We start from the raw sequence: 25,604 nt of genomic DNA on the forward strand, positions 1-25,604 counted from the left end.
TACAGCATTAGGATGCGGTGTCCCTCTCCAAGATATCTATCTGATAGACATCTAGCCGCAGATTCCTTAACTTAGGATATCCCCAGGCGTCAGACTGGATCCGGAAAAAACTTTGCAGCAGCAGCTCTGCCTGCCGGGGGATGGCGCCATACGGCCCCGCCCTGACGTCATCCACGTACGTGACGTCAGCGAGGTCATATAAGTCCCTCCCGGCGCGCTGATGTCAATGTCCTTCTTTTCTACGTGCAACGCAGATCCGGACTGAGCGGTTCCTCTGGCCTGTTTTCAGGCCCTGTCGACGCTTTGCGTCGGGGAACAGTGTGCGATGACTTCAGGCTCGAAAACTTGTAATTCCTGTTCGCGACAAATGTCCGCGACGGACCCGCATCTTATTTGTATGTGGTGTCTGGGCGAGCACCATGACTCCACGGACTGCGAGGCGTGTCAACACCTGAAGCCCAAGTCTCAGCGCGAGGGCCGTATGAAGCTTCTCTCCGTGCGGTTGTCCAGGTCAGAGTCGTCTCGCCCCCTGGCTTATTCGGCAGCAGGTCCCTCCTGCCGTCGTTAGGCCTCCGGGGTCCAGGGCCGTCGTTCGCCACTTGTTAAGTCGAGGGCTTGTCGCCAAGGTCTTCGACCACCCCTCTTTCTTCTGTTGTCAGGAGCTCTGGTTCCCGGAACGTTTCGGAAATGCGCTCCCAGCAGTCGCCCTACCCACCCTTTCCGGGTGTTGGGGCGACTCGGGCCCAAATGGAGGCATATGCCGCAGCTTTGCAGGCCTCCCTTGGGCCCTCTCCCGTCCCTGGGGCGTCCTCGGGGCCTCCGCTTATTGTGGACTTGCCGATGGGTTCGCCCTCTGCGCCAGTTCAGCCTCTGCCTCCCAGGGACGTCGGAGATGTGGTACCGTTAGGGCGCGACCCAGTTGGGTCCCCCTCTGCGGTCCACGTGGCGTCGTTAGGGCGCGACCTGCCTCGGTCCTCCTCTACGACCCACAGCGCCTCCGCCACACAGCATAGCCCCGCTGGGTTCCCTGCAGCGCCGCAAGTGGCTTTGAGCACACCCCAGGCTCCCGGTCAGGCAGTCGCCTGTCGGGAGCCGGGGTCGGTGCCGTCCCGCGGCTCGCCTCCGCCTCCATTGCTTACTCCGGAGTCGGAGCCTGTTCATATGCCCCGGGCCAGGCAGGCGGCCGCCTGTCCGCAGCCAGGGTCGGTGCCGTACCGGCATCGGAGGCTCACCTCCTCGGCTCCGCCCCCGCTCCTTTCCTCGGAGTTGGATCCTAGCATAGATGAGGTGGAGTCGGCGCCAGGCCGAAGCCAATAGCCTGCTTCCCCGGCTCTGGCGTCTGCTCCTTCCTCGGCAGGGGAGCTAATCATAGTCTCAGCGCTGGATGGTACCGAGTCGATGCCAGACGTAGCCGAGTTGGCGTCTAATAACGCAGGGTTGGCACCCACTCCCGTCTCTTCGGTGCCGTGTCGGCGCAGAATTATGAACTCTTCTCCAAAGGCCTCGGGAGGGAGTTCGGCGCTGTCTTCTCGTCCACCATCACCGGACGTACTGTTGCCTGTGCCCCCCTTGGAATTTGTTGAGCTACCTCGGGAGCTCCCAGATCCGGCAGGCTCTTCGCCTCCCCCATATCCGGCAGGCTCTTCTCCTCCCCAGGAGCAACATCAGGATCCTCATTCTTTAATGGGACTCCCTTCTCTGGAACATTGGTCGCACCCTCACTGTCTGGGGAGGGTCAGTTTACAACCCTCCCTCACTGATGAGTTTTTGTCTCCTCCACAGAGGGCTACCGAGGCCGGTGCGGCTTTTCTAAGGGTGGTCTCATTGGCCACCCACATTTTGAGCATTCAACCCCCTTCTGCCCCCTTATCCATCGACCGCTTGCTTGAGATTCTTCATCGGGGGTCCGGTCTGTGGAGCCACTTCTACCCTTTGAGGCTTCCCTTTATGATACCCTTTTAGGTACCTGGGTCCGGCCTTCTTCAGGTGATCCGATGGCTCGTTCAGTGTTGCACTGTCCAGCTCCGCATGATTCGGTCTGTCTTTTTGTACACCTTGATGTGCAAGGGTTTGTGTTGCAGACTGCTTTCCCCTCCCTGCCTCCTCTAATGGTTCCTCCCTCTTGGAAGTCCCGATGGCTAGAGTCATGGGGCAGGAACTTATTTGCCTCCACTAGTGCGGCCCTAATATCCTTGAATACAATGTTTGTTTTAGCACGGGCTACTTCTGCACTGTGGGACTCTGCAGAGTCTTTGCTTTCAGCCACCTCTGAAGGTGCTCGGTGTGAGAAGTTGGCCTGATGTATGATGTCACTAGTTCTAGTGTACACCTTATATCAGTCCAAATACCCTTATGGTGATTGGTTGTAAAGTCAACCTTATAGACCAGCTATCCTAGTGGTAGCATGTACAAGAGCAGTCTTAGGCTAAACTCTGAATGGCATGTGAAGCCAGCTGTGATACCATATATAATCCCTTGAATACCAAATGAAAGGACACCACAACAGATATATATATATAAAATAAAGTGTATTTATTCTAGCAAACCCTCAGCACTCTTTATGAGATTAGAGGTAAGTACAACACAGTCTTATTTAAGCATACATTAAGTCACACAGGTAAGTAATACAGTTCGGCCCTAGGGGCCACGCAAACCATATACTAAGTAAGTGGTATAAGGACCACTGTCACGGAAATAGAATAGGCCTAGGCCTAGGGAATCGCTGGGGCTACACTATACTACCAAAGGTTAGGAAGTGGGAGGCCCACGGGATTCGTGTGCAGAGTGGAAACACTCACGCGTAATGCGTAAAAGTCAATAGCAATAGTACAGTTTAGAATTAAGGAGATTTAGGACACTTCCGGAGTAGCTAGGAAGTCGAGACTGGAAAACTAGACACTAGGATAGTCACTATCCTGATGAGCACCGGAGTACCCAAGTTACCTAGCCCACAGGCTGCGGGTGCATAGGGGTGAAGTTGCGTCGGGTTTCGTCGTCGACTCCTATGGATGCCTGAAGAAAGATGCTGACAGGCAGTCAGTGAAGAGTGTCCGGTGGATCCCAAGGCTGGGATCAAGAAGAGAGGAGACCTGCAAGCAGAATGGACAGAGTCAAGGTCACTAGCCAGTGACCACGTGGAACCAGGAAGGAACCAGGCGATGTCGTGAAGATTGCAGGTGAAGGTGAAGCTTGTCGCTGCAGCCAGGAGGACCAGGAAGCGTCGAGGACGACTAGGACCAGGAGGCGAGCTGTCCCACGAAGGCTCTTGCTGTCGGCGGCGTCGAAGTTGGACTAGGACTCACCAAGCCTTGGCAAGCGGAACCCACGCAGAACGGAGGACTTGCTTCTGGTGCAGACCAGGAAGGTCTGGGATGCTTATCTTTTTCAAAGGAGCAGGAGCCAGTCTGGAGGAGCCAAACCAGCGATAAAGATTTCAGGGTGCGTCGTCACAAAGGCCACTAGCCAGCGGGCAAGCAACCGGACAGACGCGGCAAGCAGGAAAATGCTGAAGGGCCCCACGCAGAACTCGTGGAGTGTGGGGGGCTGGTCTTCGGTGCAGATGGTGCTTGGGGTTGGGGCTTCTCAATCCCCGGTGCACAACTTCGAGGGTGCCTCAGAAGCTGCGCTTGAAGATACTAGCCACTTTTCCCAGGTAGCCGGTGCCACGTCGCTCGTCGCCTCCACGGATCTCAGCTCTGATGTGGATCAGGGTCGGAGAAGTCTGGAAGTCAAGGCTCTGGTCGGGCTCTGCAGTCGGTTCCTCGTAGAACTTGGGCAAAGCAAAGGGTAGTCTCTTGTTGGTGCCTGTTTGCACAGGGTAGCCACTCCTTGGCCACAAGGGAGATTCTTCAGTCTTCTTCTTTCGTCGAATGTCGAAGGTCCAGAGTTTCTGTTCAAGTTTGCAGGTTCAGGATAATCTAAAGTCTTGAGGCCCAACTCCCACTCTTGTACTAATCTGGGGGGCTGGGATACCTGCTAGGTCACGCCTTATGGGTGGGACCTGGGAGGGGGTGGTTACACCCACTTCCCTTTGTCCAGTTTCGCGCCAGAGCTGGGGCTGGAGTGCCCCAGCGCCGGTTTGAACTGGACTATGCAAGGAACACCTTGTGTGCCCCAGGCATGTCTCATTCCTTTCAGCCCACCCTGCCCCAATACACTAAAGGCTGTCTGGGGAGGTGCTAGCACCTCCCCAAGCAGGAAACCTATTGTCCAGGCCTCCCTGGCTGGGATCACTCCCAGCTGCAGGAGGTCAGACTTGTGTCGTGGCAGCAGCATCCATTTTGTGATGCTGAGGCTTTGGTCAGAGGCTAACAGCGAAGTATGATTTTAACATGTCTTTCCCTCTAGAAGGGGGGAATAATATCCTCATTGCCAGAAATGGTGTGGGGGTATTATTCCACAGTGTTAGACACCTTACACGACATGTTTCGATAAAGCCAAACCATAGTTACCATAACCGTCTAAGATTATAAGGCACTTTAAGAGTATATGGTAGGCTATATCGTAGAACAGCTATAAGGACATGGTTCCGAAAGCTGCAGACAGGCTCAGCTCATGCTAGAGCACCATCTCACATGTTACCAAGCACTCTGCCTCCAGGATTGTTAAGGCCTGCCATAGGAGTGACTGATAGGTACACATGTGTCTATATGTAAGTTAGGTACAGGAATACTACACCTAAGCAAGGGGTGATTACACGACCTTGCCCCAGCTGAGTGATCAGCCAGTTGTGTCAAAATGGAAGGCCAGGCCAGGGGTGGCATAATACATGCTGCAGCCCCTGGTAGGCCTAGGGTACACCTATGCCCTGGGTACCTAGGGTACACTGTACAGGGGCCAATAAGGTGATCCTATCCAAATGGGTTATGCACCTAAAGTACATAGTATTAATTTAGAGAGAGAACAGCAGGGCTGTGGGTCTCATTAGCAGGCCCACAGCCACATCTAAGTCGAAAACCAGATAAGCAAAAGCAAAAAGTGGGGGTGAACATAGAAAGCAGACCCTACTCTCCTACACTCGGGTTGATCTCCTTCTCCTTCTCCGGGATGGCCGCAACCTTGCCGAATTCACAATCCGCTCATATTTATGTAGGTAGTGTCTACTTCTGTCCTTTACGATGGTGTCTGCACCATCCTCCTTATTTATTCACAGATTTTCATCCATCGCACACTGTTCCCATACTTTCATAGTTTTTTTTATTGGTGGCTCCGCGTTGTGTCGCGTAAAAGTTTCTCAGAAGAAAACTGACGTCAGCGCACCGGGAGGGACTTGTATGACCTCGCTGACGTCACGGCGGGGTCGTGTGGCGCTGTCCCACGGCGGGCAGAGGTGCTGCTGCAAAGTTTTTTCCGGATCCAGTCTGACACCTGGGGATATTCTAAGTTAAGGAATCTGCGGCTTGACAACATCTCTACCAGATACATCGTTACCGAAGATAAGTAAATTGTACGTCAGGCACCTACGTGGGCCTCGCTGCATACTTTCAATAAACACTATTGCCTTGACAGTGAAGTCCAGAGAGACGGCTTCTTTGGCCGGTCGGTTCTCCGTGACTTGCTGGTGTGGTTTCATTTCGCAGACCCTCCGCCGGGGTCGGTATTGATTGGGTATGTATTCTAAGTAAGGAATCTATCCCTAACTTGTCTCTTTCAGATGCACAAGCTACTTGTGTAACGATATATCTGAAAGAGACACGTTAGTGATAGATTCCTTACCTTAGAATATCCCCAGGCGTCAGACTGGATCCGGAAAGCTTTCTGTAGCAGTACCCCTGCACGTCAGTAGGTGGCGTCTTGCAGCTCCGCGTCTGTCACTTGCGTCGTAAGCGCCGAGATGACGTCACGGAGACTACTTAGGCGCCACCCATGTGCGCTGACGTCAGTGTGAGAAGTTGGCCTGATATATGATGTCACTAATTCTAGTGTACACCTTGTATCAGTCCAAACAACCCTTATGGTGATTGGTTATAAAGTCAACATTATAGACCAGCTATCCTAGTGGTAGCATGGACAAGAGCAGTCTTAGGCTAAACTCTGTATGGCATGTGAAGCCAGCTGTTATACCATTTGTAATCCCTTGAATACCAAATGAAAGGACACCACAACAGATATATATAAAAATAGAATGTATTTATTCTAGTCAAAATACCCTCAGCACTCTTTATGAGATTCGAGGTAAGTACAACACAGTCTTACTTAAACATACATAAGTCACACAGGTAAGTAATACAGTTAGGCCCTAGGGGCCACGCAAACCATATACTAAGTAAGTGGTATAAGAACCACTGTCACGAACACCGGATAGGCCTAGGGAATCGCTGGGGCTACACTATACTACCAAAGGTTAGGAAGTGGAAGGCCCACGGGATTCAGGTGCAGAGTGGAAACACTCACGCGTAATGCGTAAAAGTCGATAGAGATAGTAGTTATTAGAAATTAACAGTTTTAGGACACTTCTGGAGTAACTAGGAAGTCGAGACTTGGAAACTAGACCCTAGGATAGTCAATACCCTTGTTAGCACCGGAGTACTCAAGTTACGTAGCCCACGGGCTGCGGGTGCATAGGTGTGAACTTGCGTCGGGTTTCGTCGTTGACTCCTATGGATGCCTGAAGGAAAGTTGCTGACAGGCAGTCAGTGAAGAGTGTCCGGTGGATCCCAAGGATGGGATCAAGAAGGAAGGATACCTGCAAGCAGAAGGGACAGAGTCTAGGTCACCAGCCAGGAGCCAGGAAGGAACCAGGTGATGTCGTGAAGATGCAGGTGAAGAGGTGAAGCTTGTCGCAGCAGCCACGGGTACCAGGAGGCGTCGAGGACGACCAGGAGATGAGCTGTCCCACGAAGGCTCTTGCTGTCGGCGGCGTCGATGTCGAGCTAGGACCCAACAAGCCTTGGCAAGCGGAAACCACGCAGGATGGAGGACTTGCTTCTGGTGCAGACCAGGAAGGTCTGGGGTGCTTCTCTTTCACAGAGGAGCGGGTGCCAATCTGGAGGAGCCGGACCAGCAAGTTAGAATCAAAGGTTCGTCGTCGCATAGGCTACTAGCCAACGGGCCAGCAACCAGACAACACTTCGAGCAACTCAGGTGCAGAAGGGCCCCACGCAGAACACGTTAAGTGTGGGGAGCTGATCTTCTTTGCCGATGGTGCTCGGGATTGGGGCTTCTCAATTCCCCAAGCACAGCCTCGAGGAAGCCTCAGAAGTCGCGCTAGTCAGTTACTAGCCACTTTTCCCAAGTCGCCGGTCCCACGTCCCTCGTCGCCTCCACGGGTCTCAGCTTTGCTGTAGATGTGGATCTGGTTCAGAGGTGTCTGGAAGTCTCGGCGCTGGTCAGTCTCTGCAGTCGTCCCTCGCAGGATTCAGTCGCATAGCAAGCAGCGGTCGCTGGATGGTGCCTAGTTGCCCAGGGCGGTCACTCCTTGGCCACAAGGGAGATTCTTCAGTCTTCTTCCTGAGGTCGAATGTCGAAGGTCTAGAGTTTCTGTTCAAGTTGCAGATTCAGGATAATCTAATTCTGCAGGGCTCAGCTACCTACTGATATACTGGGCTAGTGGGCTGGGCTACCTGCAAGGTCCCTCCTATGGGTGGGACCAGGAAGGGAAGTGGTTACACCCCCTTTACTTTGTCCAGTTTCGCGCCAGAGCTGGGGCTGGAGTGCCCCAGCGCCGGTTTGAACTGGACTATGCATGGGACACCTTGTGTGCCCCAGGCAGTGTCTAGTTTCTTTCATCCCTCCCTGCCCCAATACACTAACTCCTGTCTGGGGTGGTGCTCGCACCTCCCAAGGCAGGAAACCTATTGTCCAAGCCTCCATCGCTGGAAGGACTCCCAGCAGCAGGAGGTCAGACTTGTGGCTGTGGCAGCAGCATCCATTTTGTAATGCTGGGGATCTGGTTAACTTTAACCGGGTAAGTAGGTTTCAACATGTCTTCTCCCTCTAAAAGGGAGGAATAATATCCTCATTGCCAGAAATGGTATGGGGGTATTATTCCAAAGTGTTAGACACCTTACACGACATGTTTCGATAAAGCCAAACCATAGTTACCATAACCGCGAGGATTATAAGGTACTTTAAGAGTATATGGTAGGCTATATCATAGAACAGCTATAAGGACATGGTTCCGAAAGCTGCAGACAGGCTCAGCTTATGCTAGAGCACCATCTCACATGTTACCAAGCACTCTGCCTCCAGGATTGTTAAGGCCTGCCATAGGAGTGGCTGATAGGTACACATGTGTCTATATATAGGGTAGGTATAGGAATACTACACCTAAGCAAGGGGTGATTACACGACCTTGCCCCAGCTGAGTGATCAGCCAGTTGTGTCATAATGGAAGGCCAGGCCAGGGGTGGCATAATACATGCTGCAGCCCCTGGTAGGCCTAGGATACACCTATGCCCTGGGTACCTAAGGTACACTGTACAGGGGCCAAGAAGGTGATCCTTACCAATTGGGTTATGCACCTAAAGTACATAGTGTGAATTTAGAGAGAGAACAGCTGGGCTGTGGGTCTGATCAGCAGGCCCACAGCCACATCTAAGTCGAAAACCAGTGAAGCAAAAGAAAAAAGTGGGGGTGAACATAGAAATCAGACCCTACTCTCCTACACAACCCCCCCCCCCCCCAAACTTAGGGACATTAACCTAACCTTGACCAGTTGAGTCTTCATGTTCTAAGTGGAAATATCTGGAGAGTCCATCTGCATTGGCATGGTCAGTCCCAGGTCTATGTTCCACTGTGAAGTCCATCCCCTGTAGGGAAATGGACCACCTAAGAAGTTTGGGATTTTCACCCTTCATCTGATTTAGCCACAAGAGGGGCTTATGGTATGTCTGAATCTTGAAGTGAGTGCCAAACAGGTATGGCTTCTGCTTCTTCGGGGCCCAAACCACAGCAAAGGCCTCCCTCTCAATAGCTGACCAACGTTTCTCTCTAGGGGTCAGCCTTCTACTAATAAAAGCAATGGGCTGGTCTTGACCATCTACATTCAGTTGTGAATCTGTCTGGACTATGAACTCTTTGGAGTAGTATGGACTTTTCAGAATAGGTGCACTGCACATGGCCTGCTTCAGGTCATCAAATACTTTTTGACAGCTTACTGTCCACTGAACTTTCTTTGGCATTTTCTTAGAGGTCAATCGTTAAGTGGTGTCACAATGGACCCATAGTTCTTAACAAACTTTCTGTAGTACCCAGTCAGGCCCAAGAAAGCTCTGACCTGAGTTTGGGTAGTTGGAGGAGTCCAGTCCTTTATGGTCTGGATCTTGCTCTCCAGTGGTTGAACCTGACCCCCACCAACCAGGTGGCCCAGGTATACAACCTTGCTCTGCCCTATCTGGCACTTAGTGGCCTTGATAGTGAGGCCTGCCTTTTGCAGGGCCTCTAAAACATTCCTCAGGTGGACCAGGTGATCCTCCCAGGTGGAGCTAAAGACAGCAATATCATCAAGATAAGCTGCACAGTAGTCATCCAGGCCTGTAAGGACTTGATTCACCAACCTTTGGAAAGTGGCAGGTGCATTCTTCAAACCAAAGGGCATTACCACAAATTGATAATGTCCTCCTGGGGTCGAGAAAGCAGTTTTGGCTTTTGCACTTTCAGCTAGCCTGATTTGCCAGTAGCCAGCTGTGAAGTCAAATATGCTCAAAAACGTGGCTGGTGCCAATCTGTCAATGAGCTCATCTGCCCTAGGTATTGGGTGGGCATCTGTCCTAGCGACAGCATTGAGGCCTCTGTAGTCCACGCAAAACCTCATCTCTCTCTTACCATCTTGGGTGTGAGGTTTTGGCACAAGAACTACAGGACTAGCCCAAGGGCTCTCTGAAGGTTCAATGACTCCCAGCTCCAACATCTTTTGTACCTCAACTTTTATGCAGTCCCTGACATGGTCAGGTTGCCTGTAGATTTTACTCTTCACAGGCAGACTGTCACCAGTGTCCGGTGGATCCCAAGGATGGGATCAAGAAGGAAGGATACCTGCAAGCAGAAGGGACAGAGTCTAGGTCACCAGCCAGGAGCCAGGAAGGAACCAGGCGATGTCGTGAAGATGCAGGTGAAGAGGTGAAGGTTGTCGCAGCAGCCACGGGTACCAGGAGGCCTCGAGGACGACCAGGACCAGGAGATGAGCTGTCCCATGAAGGCTCTTGCTGTCGGCGGCGTCGATGCCGAGCTAGGACCCAACAAGCCTTGGCAAGCGGAACCCACGCAGGATGGAGGACTTGCTTCTGGTGCAGACCAGGAAGGTCTGGGTGCTTCTCTTTCACAGAGGAGCGGGTGCCAGTCTGGAGGAGCCGGACCAGCAAGTTAGAATCAAAGGTTCGTCGCTCCTACAGTCAGTTCTTTCTTTTTTCCGCACCAGCAAGCGCAGATCCGGATTCAACACGTACCTTAGTCACTTTTTGACTACTCTTTTGAGACTTTGTCTCCCCCTTTTTTCGCCTGGTGTACGTCGGGATGCCAGGCTGTAAGTCTTGTGGGGCCTCCCATCGCAACATGTCGGAGGCGGACCCCCATGATGTTTGCCTGTACTGCCTGGAGACCGACCATGACTCCCGGTCCTGCAGGGACTGTCAAGCCATGGCCCCGAAGGCCTTGAGGGTGCGATGCCGGAAGCGGCTGGAGGTCCGGCACTCGTCCCAACGCCGCTCCAGGTCCAGGGACCGCTCGCAGGGCCGCAGTAGTCGCTCCTCGGGCTCCAAGTCTTCGCCCTCGGATTCCGGTCAGCAACGTCATAAAAAGAAGTCGCAGAAGTGTGTTCGCCCTCCGACATCCCCCCGTCGGTCCTCCGATGCAGACGAGGGGGACAGGGGTTCTGCCCCTATGGCTCCTTTGGAGCCTGGGAGTCCCGCCGCCTACCCGCCTTACCCGGGTCCGTCGGCGACTTCGTAGGTGCAAGAGTTTCTTGCCACCATGGACCGCCTTTTTAGGCCTCGGGCTCCCGCCCCCACGCCTTCTGGCCCCGTGGTCCCGTGTCCTGATACTGTTGGCCCCTCGGCGCCGCCGACTCATCCAGCCTCGGCGCCACATGATCCTATGCCGTTGGCTCCGGCCCCGGCGCCAACAGGTCTGATGCTGCCGGCTCCAGCGCCGCCCTCGGCACCGCCTCTAGCGCCGCAGTGGGTGCCGTTCGCTCCACCCTTGCCCCGGTTCCAGGACCATTTCATTCCTACCTGGGATCCGCATTGGGAGATGTGCTGGCCCGGCCCCGGCCGGCGCCTTTTCCGACGCCGTATGTCCCTTCTCTGGCGCCGGCTCTGCCGCCGCGACCGGTTCCTTCGGCAACGGAGGTGGAGGATGACTGGAAGGGGTCCGAGGACCCTCTTGCCCGTCAATGTGACTCCGAGCAGGACTGGGTGGACAATCTGGAGGACGCCGGCAAACTTGATGTCTCTTCTGAGCCCGGGTTTGCCTCTCCCCCACCTACGATGGAGGAGGCAGCTTCCTACGCGATGGTGCTCCGTCGGGCTGCTGAGATCCTCAACCTCGATCTTCCTACGGTGGCCCTCAAAACTAACCTCACCGAGGTGCTCCAGACGGCTTCTACTTTGTCGGAGCCACTGCTTCCCTTCAATGACGCCCTCACCGACCTCCTGTTGGGCACTTGGTTGCGACCACCCACGAGGTCCCCAGTTGATAAGAATGTCGCCAGGCGTCGCCGCCCAGCGCCTGGTAGCCCAGCGCCTGGTAACCCCGCGTTTCTGACCACTCATCCCATGCCTAACAGTCTGGTCATCCAGGCCTCGACGTCGCAGAGTGCTTTTCCTACGGCTCCGCCGGATAAGGACTCTAAGAAGCTGGAACAGTTTGGTAAGCAGTTGTTCTCTTCGGCCAGCTTGGGGCTGCAGTCGGTGAACACCGCCTGCTTGTTGGGCCGCTATTCCCACACGGTGTGGGATACCGTTGCTCAGGTGTTGCCTCAGTGTCCTGAGGAGGTCCAGGCTGTCCTTTCCCAGGCGGTTGTGGAGGGTAAGAATGCGGCTAAGTTCGCCATTCGGTGTTGTTTGGACACTGCTGACTTATTGGGCAGGGCGATTTCGACTGTGGCGCTGCGTCGCCACGCCTGGTTGCGATCTACTAGGTTCTTGCTTGATGCCCAGATCTCGCTCATGGATATGCCCTTTGATGGCACTCGCTTGTTTGGCGATAAGGCTGACCGTGCGCTGGAGCGTTTTAAGGACTCACGAGCCACGGCCAAGTCCTTGGGTCTTTCCACGAAGAGCCCAGTCACTCCTGGTTTTCGTTCCTTTCGTGGCCAAGGCAGGGGCGCCCAGGAACGTTCCTTCAGCAAGACTGTGCAGAACCAGCCTCAGCGCAGCCATGGTTTCCGCAGGGGTGGCTCTGGGAATCAGCGTCGGGGTCAGTCCACCTCCGCCCCCGCTGTTTCTACCTCCAACCCTTCCTAATCTGAGCTTTGTGGAGCACCCCACGCCAGTGGGTGGTAGGATCCGCCACCACCTCCCCCACTGGCGTAATATCACATCGGACAAGTGGGTGTTGCAAATCATCCGCAGGGGTTACTCCCTTCCCTTTCAGTCCTCCCCTCCAGCCATGCCACCTCGGTGTCACCGCATGTCAGGGAATCACTTGGTACTTCTCCAGCAGTAAGTCACAGCCCTCTTGACCAAGGGGGCCATCGAGTGCGTTCCTGGGACGGAAGTAGGGAGTGGTTGTTATTCCCACTACCTTCTGGTCCCCAAAAAGGACAAGGGGACCTGCGCCCCATCTTGGACCTCCGGAACGTCAATTGCTTCCTCCGGAAGGAGAACTTCAAAATGCTGACTCTGGCTCAGGTCCTGGCTGCCCTCGACCCTTGAGACTGGATGGTACCGTTGGACTTGCAGGATGCATATTTTCACATCCCCGTCCTGCCGGGCCACCGGCGTTACCTGCAGTTCGCGGTAGGCCCGGAGCATTTTCAGTTTGCAGTGCTCCACTTCGGCCTTACCAGCGCCCTTCGGGTGTTTACGAAAGTGATGGCGGTGGTCGCAGCTCACCTGCGCAGGTCAGGGGTGTTAGTCTTCTCCTACCTCGATGACTGGTTGTTGAAAGCGGGCTCGCCCCAGGCAGTCGTCAACCACCTCCAGACTACGGCCAAGCTGCATTTGCTGGGAGTTCTCAGTCAATGTGCTTAAGTCACACCTGAGTCCCTCTCAGAGGCTCCCCTTCATTGGAGCGGTTCTGGATTCAACGCTGTTTCGGGTTTATCCTCCCGAGCAGCAAGTCCGGGATATTCAGGCTATGATTCCGATCTCTCAGCCTCTGTCGCGAGTTTTAGTCAGGATGACCTTCCGGCTCCTGGGCCTAATGGCCTCCTGCATCCTGCTGGTGACACATGCCAGATGGCAGATGCGGGCTCTTCAGTGGGACCTGAAGCTCCAGTGGGCGCAATATCAGGGCAACCTGTCCGATCATGTCCAGATCTCGGAGGGCACTGCACAGCAGTTGCAGTGGTGGCTCACGAATCGCGATTGGGTCAATGGCAGGTCCCTCTCCCTTCCCCAACCGGAGCACACAGTGGTGACGGATGAGTCCCTTCCTGGGATGGGGAGGCCACTTGGGAGAGGCGGAAATCAGAGGCCTCTGGTCTCCGTCGGAGGCCCGGCTCCATATCAATCTGTTGGAGCTTCGGGTGATCCGACTTGCACTGAAGGCATTCCTTCTCTCTGTCCGTGGTAGTGTGGTGCAGGTGTTCACGGACAACACCACCGCCATGTGGTATTGTAACAAACAGTGCGTGGTGTGGTCCTGGACCCTATGTCAGGAGGCCCTGCGCCTCTGGACATGGGTGGAACATCAAGGCATCACTTTGGTGGTTCAACACCTGGCAGGTTCTCTGAACGCCAGGGCGGACGAACTCAGCCGCCGGTGCTTGATGGATCACGAATGGCGTCTGAACTCAGACGTGGTGCAAGGTCTCTTTCTGCAGTGGGGAGATCCTCGGTTAGATCTATTCGCCACCGAAGAGAATGCACAATGTCATCAGTTCTGCGTGTTGGAATTTCCAAGGCGGCACTCGCTCGGCAACACTTTTCGTCGCAAGTGGAGTTGCGGTGTATTGTACGCCTTTCCGCCTATACCACTTCTACCCAGAGTGCTGAAGAAGATCCGGCGCGACCGGGCCCAAGTCATCCTTGTGGCTCCGGATTGGGCACGAAGATACTGGTATCCCGAGCTACTCAGCAGGGCGATCGATCCCCTGCTCCGTCTGCCTCTTCGGGAGGATATTCTGTCGCAGCAGCAGGGGACGGTCCTCTACCCGAACCTGTCCAGCCTCCACCTCCATGCATGGAGATTGAGCGGCGACAGTTGACAGCCTTCGATCTTTCTCCCGAAGTTTATGATGTCATTCTTGCAACCAGGCGTCCCTCCACTAAAATGGTATACGCCTGCCGGTGGAACAAGTTTGTGGCATGGTGCACAGCAAAGGCTGTGGATCCCCTTTCTCCCCCTCTTTCTGAAGTTCTTCTGTTCCTTCTTTCTTTGGCCCAGCAGCTCCTCTGGGCACTGTCAAAGGTGATCTTACGGCCATCTCCACCTTTTTGAGGCTTCCAGATCAGCCTTCTCTTTTTAAGTTCCAGGTTGTTAACCGTTTTCTTAAAGGCATTACGCACACGTTTCCTCCCGTGCCGTTCATCATGCCTCAATAGGACTTGACTCTCGTTTTGACCTATCTGATGTGCGCTCCTTTTGAGCCCCTTCATGCCTGTCTTTTGCATCGTCTTACTCTTAAGACTGCTTTCCTGGTCGCTATCACCTCTTCCAGAAGAGTGAGTGAGCTCCAGGCTCTTTCTTCCAAACCTCCTTTCCTTTCTGTTAATCTGGATAAGGTGGTGTTAAGGACCCGTCCTTCTTTTTTGCTAAAGGTGGTCACGCCCTTCCACATCGGGCAGACCATCACTTTGCCTACTTTCTTTCCGCCTCTGCATCCTTCAAGGGAGGAAGAGAGGTTCCACCGTCTGGACCCAAAACGTGCGCTTGCATTCTATCTAAAGCGTACACAGCAGTTCCGGGTAGATGACCAGCTTTTTGTTGGCTCCGTGTGCGCCAAAAAAGGTTGGGCTGTGCACAAACGGACCATCTCTCGGTGGGTCTTTCTGTGCATCAAAGCATGTTACTCCTTGGCTAAGAAGGAGCCTCCTGTGGGGCTGCGTGCGCATTCTACCAGGGCAACTGCATCCACTACTGCCTTGAGACGTGGCGTCCCCTTGCAGGACATTTGTCAGGCAGCTACGTGGACCTCACTGCATACGTTTACCAAGCATTACTGCTTTGACAGTCAGGTCCGGAGAGACTGCTTCTTTGGCTGTTATGTTCTCTGTGACTTTGTGGTGTAATCTATTTGCTGACCCACCACCGGGGTTGGTATTGCTGGGGTATCTATTCTAAGGTATGGAATCTATCACTAACGTGTCTCTTTCAGATGCACAAGTTACTACTTGTGTAACGATAGATCTGTAAGAGACATTAGTTTGTGATAGATTCCTTACCGCCCCACCCATCCTCCCCGTTCTGCAAATTGCTTCAAGGGTTAAGGTCATCCCTTTTAGGGCCCAAGTTTCATGGCACCAGTGGGTCAGTTGCTTGCATGGCTCTGTGTTCCTGGCGCGGAAAGTAGTGTACAAATCGGATGTCAGTGCGCATGGGTGGTGCCTAAGTAGTCTCCGTGATGTCATCTCGGCGCTTACGACGCCAGTGACGGACGTGGAGCCGCACGACGCCACCTACTGACGCGCAGGGGTACTGCTACAGAAAGCTTTCCACATCCAGTCTGACGCCTGGGGATATTCTAAGGTAAGGAATCCATCACTAACTAATGTCTCTTACAGATATATCTTTACATAAGTAGTAACTTGTTCATCTGTAAGAGACATTAGTTAGTGATAGATTCCTTACCGCCCGCCCATCCTTCCTGTTCTGCGAACTGTTCTCTAGGGTTCAGGTCATCACTTTCAGGGCCCTAGTTCTATTGCACCAGTAGTCGGTCTCTGCCATGGTTCTGCGTTCCTGGCGTGGAATAGTCGTGTACAGAACTGACGTCCACGCACGTGGGCACGTCTAAGTAGCTCCGATGACGTAGACTATGACGCCAGCGACGTATGCAGAGCCGCACGACGACGCCTACCGACGCGCAAGGGTACTGCTGACAAAAATCTTCCGGATCCAGTCTGACGCCTGGGGATATTCCAAGGTAAGGAATCTATCACTAACTAATGTCTCTTACAGATACATCGTTACACAAGTAAGTAACTTGTGTGTCTGGCAGGAAGGTCGCTTTGCTTGCTCGGTTCTGCAGGACTTTTTGGTGTAGGTCTACTTGAAAGATCCTCTACCTTTGCTGTGGTAGCTTTACTTAAGGTGAAGAATATGTGGTTAGCAGTATCTATCAGAAGAACAAGTTACTTACCTTTGTAAACACTCTTACTAATGGATGCTCTAATTAATTTCAGATTCCTTACTGCCCTACCAACTCTCCTTTTGTAGAGTGGCCTCTGTCATCTAAAAAAGTCCCAAGTTCGGATTCTGCACACTATTTCAGACACCTGGTTTTGCAGTCTGCGTCTCAAGGCTCAGAAGGAGAAAGACTGAAAAAAACTTAAATTAGTGAGCAGGATTGTTGCTTATATGCGACTTCGCTCCGTCACTTCTGAGGCACCACTTATTGGCATGCTGGGAGCATTGCTGGTAGAATTATTTGGAACTAGTCTGGTGTCTGGTAATGTTCTGCAGGTGAGCAATCTGTAGTTTGAGTACCCACCAAAACCTCCCACTCCTCCCACATTCAGTAATATCCAGCTACTTGCTCAATATTTATTACTAACACTAAGTGCTGTTTGCTGGCTGGTGAGTAACACTAGAAGCAGCATATGCTTGTGGACTTCAGGAAAGTAAAGCTCTCAATTTTAAAAAGTAAACTATAGAAATATAAGTTGTGTAACAGATATGTTACTGGTGTTGCAGGTAGCCATGTTACACACATTCTGTCGTCAGTCTTCAGATGTGCCAATTTCCAATGAAAGGCACTTTTTTCTTAACATTAACTACAAACTTGACATGTTTTGGTTGAGTGCAACACCTCTTATGACACCCTCTGACATGTCTAGAATGCAACTGAAGAATATTGATGCTTGAAGCTGCTTGCTTTTCCATGCTTCAGTCACTCATGCGTTGGTCAGATGTCATATTACTGTGTGGGTCAGTCACTGTGTATGTTGGGTGACCATTTGATCATTTTTATCCACTATATTATCAGTCCTCACACATTTCTTTTGTTTCTACAGCTGTTGGTGGTAATGGACAGAATACGTGGATTTCCGCTTTCCAGCCCCCTTTCCAAATTCCTGAACGGTTTGGAGATTTTGTTAACAAAGTCTCAGGTAAGAACTATGAAGTAAAGGGGAAATTGAGTAAGTTAACTATCTGTCATGCATGTTAACAGGGGAAAGAAAGTGTTTCACATGCTAAGTGCATTCTTGAAAGAAAATGGTGTTGATCCTTTTAAGTTTATCCTGCTGCCTCCCATAAGTATATTGTCATAAGATAACATAGTAATTCATGTCTAATTTCTTGTAGGTACTTCTCCCCTCAGATTCCCTGTTTCTATTTTAAGACTTCAAACTGAATGTGGCATCGTTTTCATCACACCACCTATTGAGCACTGGTTATTCTGTCCTTTTAAAGGCGATAGAGGCACTTAAAGCATCGCTTTGGCTCCATAAATTTAAACCAATAAGTTGATGATTTTCCCTTTTTTCCATGCATGTCACATTCTAGTACCTGGAGAACTCGGTCAGTGTATTTTTTTTAAACTATTTTGTAAAGGTTTGGGGGGGGGGGCCGGGGAAGTGGGAGCCTTGATAAAAAAAATTCCATCATTTTTCTAATTGTTTGTTGGATACTTCCAACTATAGGTTCCTCACCTCATGAGTCTCCCCGAGGCACTAGACTGGATATTGAAATTGTGCAATAGCTCTTCTGTGTTGACAGGTGGTACCATGGTTCCCAGGCAGCTCCAACTTCCCCAGATGTGAAGTCATGGTGTCATATATGGTGGAACCCATCACACTGACCAGTTTCCTTTTTCCATGTTCTACGAAACAAATATGATATGCTCTCTTCTTAAGTTCTTCTGTTGTGAATAGCTTTGCAGTGTTGTAGATGCCGATTCTGGTTACTCAAACTCACTTGAGTAGCTCCCTGCCGGTGCTGTACTCTAAGTAACTGAATTGATACCCAAGTTTTTCTTGAAAAGGTTGATTTACTATGCTGTAGGAAGCTAAATGAGGTACACTTTGTAAAAAATCATTACAGCCCTTATTGGCTTACAGGCCTTCAATTAATGATCCCAAATGCTCGCTTTTGTGGTAGTGTGGGTGAGCAGTTTAGGCTTATAGGAGGATAGTGCTAACCATGTGTTGAACACACAGTCAATAAATGAGACACACTCAAGAAGAAACTCAAGACAAATTTTAGAAAAATAAAATGAATTTTATATATTTAACACCCAGAACTTTGTAATTGGGTAAGTACTTTTCGAGTTATCAATTTTTACAGGTAAGTAAATATGTCGCACAAATGGTGTTTTACAGTTCAACGTATTCCACTGTCTGCAAGGGTTTAGATGTAGCAAGTTGGCCTCCTCTCTGCTGACTAAATCATCTGGACTGTTAGTTCTGGCATTTGAATATGGTCCGAGTCCGACTCAAAGATGACATCAGTTGTCTGAGTATGGTTAACGTTATATCACGTTGGCCAAGGTTGGGATTTCTCCTTGTACCTGGCCTCCTCAGCCAATCTTTGTGGGGGCCTCATAAGAATGTTCTTGGTTTAAGGGGCTTGATTCTGGGGAGGAGCTGTGCTATTGCCAACACCAGTACTGGGGCCATAATTAGTGCAAGACTAGCTGACAGACGGTTAGGTGCCAGTAAAAGGTTTGCAACCAGCATTGGCAGTGTGCCCTTAAGGATTCTTATGTAGTCGAATGGTTTTTAGAATGAACGTACTGGCGGAAACCTTAACTGAGCCCCGAACAGCACCCTGTGACCTTCGGGCGCAGAAGGGACTGCTGCATTCCTGAACCTCACTATCAATTTTGCTGGGTTGGTGCCCTGCTCCAGGAACAGCATCATAGTTGGTGCTGACAGGGTTCGGCAAAGGAGCCGGGATGGGTACTAGTGCAGGCACCAGAGGAGACAGTGGCATTGTCTGAAGAGGTTTCTTAGGTGTAGTAACATTGATAAGCTCCGACCCTGAAGAAGACTCTGCTAAAGGTGAAGAAGGTCGATGTAACCTACCTTGTGAGTGGGAGCGACAATGGGTTGAAGATTTGTTTTTTCTTCTCCTCTTCTTCTCCCACCTTCTCTTCTCTCTCGACAACTTGAAGGATTGAGAAGAGTGCAACTTTCAGCCTGACTATGAATGCTTGGCCTCCTCCTTCTTTATAACCTTGGCATGTATAAAGCCGCATTTCTCCCTTCACTTAACAGATATATATATATATATATATAGCACTCTGGCCCCATTGTGTATATTCGGGCCCTTTACATTTAGCTCTGGTGCACATTTAACTGAAAAAGGAAACGTGAAATAACTAAATGTATACCAAATAAAGAATTACATTTTAAAATTCAATTGATTTAGCATTTGTAAAACTTAGTCTACAAGTAAATAGAAACAGTAGTTCAGAAATCGACAGAAAAGATAGGTTTAAAGTATTGTAAGAAAGATAGGAGTTTGCCTTTTTTCTAATATCGATAGGTTAGTAATTTCAGGCGTGTTTAAAAGCACCTGTAAAAGAATGTTTCTGATCTATACTTCTAACCGCAGATTCCTCACCTTAAAAATATTCCCCAAGCACCAGAATGGATCCGAACTTTTTCAAAGCACTTCTCCCTTGCACCCCTGTGGTGTCAGGCCCGTTCAGCCCCTAAGTGCCAGTGTGGAGGCGCATATAAGAGCCACCCTTGTGTGTTGATTTCAGTACGTATCTTTCTTCACCTTCCTAAGCAGGTCCAGAGCTCCACTCCCTTTTGTTGATTGACAAATTCTTTTAAAAATGTTAGCAAGGGAACAATGTCCCCACAGACTACTACAGGGCTCAAACCGTGCCATGCCTGTTGGAAACCGATGTTGGTGACGAACCAGCACAAGGTCTACCTTTGGTGTTGGTGTTACGACCTAAGTCATGGGGCTTGTGCGCTCTCATACACCCAAAGGCGATTCTGGTCCGTGAAGCGAATCTCTCTGTTACTGTACACCGAAAGAAATCATGGGTCATCATAGGTCCTGCTCTAAGTTGAGGGTGCGGACTTGTACCCTTGAGGTCATGTTCGAGGCATGTGGGCTGCTGAATTCATATCTGTGCATAGATCGCCGCCTAGTGTTGGGTCCGGATGTTTGCACGTTGTTGTCCTGGAAGAGTCTTCGAAGTATCACGAGATAGGTGAGTCCTCCCCTGGACCACAGTGCGCATGGGCATCCTCTCCATCCTTAGATTGTTTTTTTCCGCCATTGGGTTTGGATGTGCTTATCTTAGCTCAAGTTAGGAAATTTCAGTTTAAGGCCAAAAGGCTTTTAATTCTCGTCGGTACTGTTCCCGTTCGGTATCGACCAGTTTCTTTAGTGCTTTAGCACCTTCTTCCAGCTTTTCGGATCCGCTTGGTCCGAACATCGAACTTCGCTCGACGATGGAATCGAGGACTCCGTTCAAACGGTGTCCTCTATGCCACGCGAAATACCCACACATCGACGTCCACCCGGTATGCAACAAATGTCTCTCACCGGATCACGATGAGTCCAAATGTATGGCCTGTGCCCGATTCCGATCGAAGAAGACTCTCCGGAATCGACAGGCAGCGAGATTGGAGGCGCAGCAATCGGCGCCTGCCCCGGCCAACATCTTTAGCACCGAAGACGAGGACGCCGAGAGCGTGGAAGAAGTAGACTCCAGCCCCGCTTCCGAACATGATTCCCGATCGGAAGACGACGATGAGGTGATCTTTCAGAGAGAAGAAGTCATCGACGAGGTAGGAGACTACGATGAGGCCTTTGGGGCCGAGGAAGATAGCTCCAGCGAGGAGCTAGGCCAATCCGTCGATACGGAGGCCGACAAAATACGTCGTCATGAGGCTCAGGTCGAGGGATCGCTTTCGGGCCTTACCCGAGATCAATCTTACGGTTCTTCGGCCCCGCCTTCAGGCCCGGCCTCGAACGTTTCGCAAGAGCCATTATTGTCGAAGACGACTGGATTCCCTTCAGCGAAACCGAAACTATCGCACCAGTTCCGTCGAAACCGAAAGTGAAACTGGTTGTGATCGGCTCGAAGGCCTCGCAACCCTCCACTCCTTCGACGCCGGCATAGGTCATCGGCTCCGATCGCGCAAAAATGGATTTCGGTGCCGAGCTCACCGCAGCGGATACGGTTGCCGAGCAGAAGAAGAAGGCCCTCGGACCCCACAAGGCGCCTCGGCCTCTGGTACCGAAGACATCGGCCCCAACCACCAAAGTCAAGGTGGCCACCCCGTCGACGTCTAAGACGGCGGCGCCGGCCAAGTCATCGACTACAACAAGCGTCGATACCCCCCTTCGGATCGATGACCCCATGACTGCAAAGAAATCGGGGGCCGCTTCGACGCCTACCTCCAAGGTGCCGACCGGTTCCAAAGAGCCATCTGCGTTCACCGTGCAACAGGTCTCGGCATCGTTGCAACGCATCAGAGAACGGGCAGCCCTCCACTCTACGTCGGGTCCCGACACGCACAAGGCTTCCAAAGCACCCTCAGCGCCAACCAACATCACGTTTGGGTTGCCGCCGCCCACGGCGCCGAAACTGTTTGAGATTCGGACACGTGTCCGCCAGACACAGTCCCCATCCACTGGACAAACAGACCTCGAGCCTTCACGGCCACAATTCATCAACGCCAACACTGGCAGGTTGATGCTCCGCAAGCGGAAAATCACGCCAGAGAAGGGATTGGACTCCTATAAAATTCCTCTCAAACACAAATTGCCGGCAGGGTCAGAGCCAGTGCTTCATGAACACTTTCAACCCTTCCATCACGAACCACCGTCCTTTTCTCCAACGCCTTCAGAGGCGGACGCAGTAGAGGACTATGTAGGGGATGATACCACCTACCCTGGGGATATCGATCCTGATGATCACCTGCAAGACCCAGATCAGGCATGGGATGACCCCACAGACCAGGGTACCGCACCAGATACCCATGACACGCAGCTTTATAACATAAAGACATCTCCCACAGAGAACACTGCTGCCTTTAATGCCCTCATAGAACGGGCTGCTGCCAATCATGGAGTAGAACTCCATTCTGACACGGTCGAAGAAGGCTTCTTGGTGGACACTTTCGCCTCTTCCGAAAGAACTGTCAAGACTCTGCCCATGTTAAAAGGGATTCTCAAACCTGCCAAAGACATTTTTAAGGAAACAACCAGGGCACGGGTGCTAAACCCCAGGATTGAAAAAAAGTACAAGCCTGCACCCGGAGACCCTACATTAGGGGTCAGTTACCTTTGGACTCCATGGTGGTTGCTAATGCTCGCAAGAGAGCCCACTCACAAGCAACAGGTGATGCTCCTCCCCCGGACAAGGAGTCCAAAGTGCTGGAAACATCTGGCAAACGGATTGCAGCGCAAGCAGCGAACATCTGGCGCATTGCCAACACACAGGCACTCCTGGCCCGTTATCATAGGTCCCATTACGACACACTCGAATCACTACTCCAACATTTGCCAGATGAATATAAAGAGGCAGCGGAGATCCTCATTAGAGAGGGACAACTCCTCACCAATGCATCCATCAAGTGTGCACTGGATGCAGCCGACACAGCGGCGAGGGCAATCAACACAAGCGTCATGTTGAGACGGCATGCATGGTTGAGAATCTCAGGCTTCAAGCCAGAGATTCAGAACAATATCCTGAATCAACCGGTCAACCCAGACTATTTATTTGGCCCTGAAGTTGACACTACCCTCGAGAAAATTAAGAAAGACACTGACACTGCGAAATCAATGGGGGCTCTGCAGACGCAGCAGTTTCGTAGTGGCTCCTTTTGTCGCCCCGGGAATAGAGGAGCAGCTAGAGGTCAGGGGTCACAGCAGCAGTACACTAAAGGAGGCACACCAAGTACCTATGATAAAACCAACAGAGGTGGATATCGTGGCTCCAGCACCAAGGGCAGAGGACGCGGTTACGGCAACACCAGGTCCTCCCCCAAAAACAAACAGTGACGCCCTCTCCCTGCCCCGACCACATATCACCTGTCGGGGGGAGACTCCAACAGTTCCTGTCAGCGTGGAAAACCATCACCACAGACAGGTGGGTCAGGGACATTATCCAACACGGTTACTGTCTCGAATTAACGTCCACTCCACCCAACATACCGCCAAAGCACCGTCCTATGTCCGTAGAGCACTTAGCATTATTGCAGCAGGAAGTGCTAAGTATGCTGCAAAAAGGTGCAATAGAGGTCGTGCCCGTCAACCAGCAGGGGACAGGGGTGTACTCTCTGTACTTCCTAATCCCAAAAAAGGACGGGTCGCTCAGACCTATACTAGACCTGAGACCCCTCAACCAATACATTCTCTCAGAGCATTTCCATATGCTCACCCTGCAGCAGGTTCTCCCGCTACTCAGTCAGGGAGACTTCCTAGCCACACTGGACCTAAAAGATGCGTATTTCCACATACCCATACACCCTTCACACAGGAAATATCTCAGGTTCACTATTCAAGGCCATCACTATCAGTTCAAAGTTCTCCCCTTCGGAGTAACAACAGCACCCAGGGTCTTTACCAAGTGCCTAGCAACAGTGGCGGCACATCTACGGAGACAACACATTCACGTCTTCCCTTACTTGGACGACTGGCTTGTTCAGGCAAAGTCAGCCCAGCAATGTGCCAGCCACATGTCCCTCACCATTCACCTTCTTCACAGTCTGGGATTCTCACTAAATTACCCAAAATCACATCTCCAACCCGCACACATACAACAGTACCTGGGCGCGACCATAGACACTCTGGCAGCCACAGCTCAGCCAAATTTAGTGAGGATCAACAGCATGCAACTTCTGATCGCAAAGTTCAAACCTCAACACTCCCTTCCAGCGCGAGTGTTCATGCAGCTGATAGGCATGATGGCCTCCTGCATTTTCATAGTCCCGCACGCGAGACTACATATGCGCCCGCTTCAGGAGTGCTTAGCACGTCAGTGGAATCAGGCTCAAGGACAGTTGAAAGACCTAGTGTTGGTGAGCGGTCGGGCATACAACTCTCTGCATTGGTGGAATCCACAAAACCTTTGCAAGGGCCAACCGTTCCAAGAGCCTGTTCCACAAATAATACTGACAGCGGATGCCTCTCTCCAGGGTTGGGGAGCTCATGTACTCACTTACACAGTGCAGGGACTATGGACAACGCAACAAAAGAAGATGCACATCAACGTTCTGGAACTGATGGCAATCTTCCTAGCCATGAAGGCATTCAAAGTACACTTGTGCAACAAAGTCGTGTTGATCCGGACGGACAACATGACTGCCATGTACTACATACAGAAGCAGGGAGGAACACACTCTCCACAGTTGTCTCATCTGGCTCAGAGCATGTGGAAGTGGGCCATTCAGAGGAACATATTCCTCATGGCGGAACACCTCCCCGGCAAGGACAACCAGATGGCGGATCTGCTCAGCAGACACAGCCACCAGATGCACGAGTGGGAGCTACATCCGTCAGTTCTCCAACCGTACTTCCAACAGTGGGGTCATCCAGAGATAGACCTATTCGCCACAAACGAAAACGCAAAATGCCAAAGCTTTGCAGCCAGGTTCCCACATCCACAGTCACAGGGCAATGCGATATGGATGAACTGGTCCGGCAGATTTGCGTACGCTTTTCCCCCAGCGCCACTAATACCTCTAGTGGCACGCAAACTGCGACAACACTCACTGACACTCATCCTAGTTGCTCCCACATGGGCGCGCCAACCATGGTACACCACCTTTCTAGAACTTTCCGTGGTGCCGCATCAAAGGCTGCGGATCAAACCCGCACTTTTAACGCAGAACCATGGTGAAATTCAGTACCCAGATCCGCAACAGCTGAACCTGGCAATCTGGCTCCTGAAGTCTTAGAGTTTGGCTATCTAAACCTGCCACCTGACTGTATGGATATCATCAGGGAGGCCAGGAGACCCACTACCAGAGCTTGCTATGCGGCTAAATGGAAAAGGTTTGTCATTTACTGCAACAACAATGACATTAACCCGCTGGACGCATCCATTCAAAACATCATCTGTTACCTCCTACACCTATACCGATGCAATCTGGCATACAACTCAATACGTATCCATTTAACCGCGATAGCAGCCTATCTCCAAAACAGGCAGCACCTCTCTTTATTCAAAGTGACTGCCATCAAAGCCTTCTTGGAGGGACTCAAACGAGAAATTCCCCCAAGACACCCACCGGCACCGGTGTGGAACCTCAATTTGGTCCTCACCAGGTTAATGGGTCCACCCTTTGAACCTCTCCATTCATGTGAGATTCAATTCCTCATCTGGAAAGTAGCTTTCTTAGTGGCAATCACTTCATTAAGAA

General features: G+C 51.6%; 1 protein-coding gene across 1 annotated transcript in view; it reads left to right on the top strand.

Annotated features, from left to right (window-relative positions):
* The window catches only part of MDN1 (midasin AAA ATPase 1), a 2,002,810-nt gene that overhangs the window by 1,297,692 nt on the left and 679,514 nt on the right, over positions 1-25,604 (top strand). The window contains exon 67 of the mRNA XM_085611158.1: positions 17,277-17,372. Within this exon, the coding sequence (XP_085467284.1) occupies positions 17,277-17,372 (96 nt within the window). The remainder of the gene's footprint in view (positions 1-17,276; positions 17,373-25,604) is intronic.

Source organism: Triturus cristatus, chromosome 6 (assembly GCF_964204655.1).
Source record: "Triturus cristatus chromosome 6, aTriCri1.1, whole genome shotgun sequence".
NCBI lineage: Eukaryota > Metazoa > Chordata > Amphibia > Caudata > Salamandridae > Triturus > Triturus cristatus.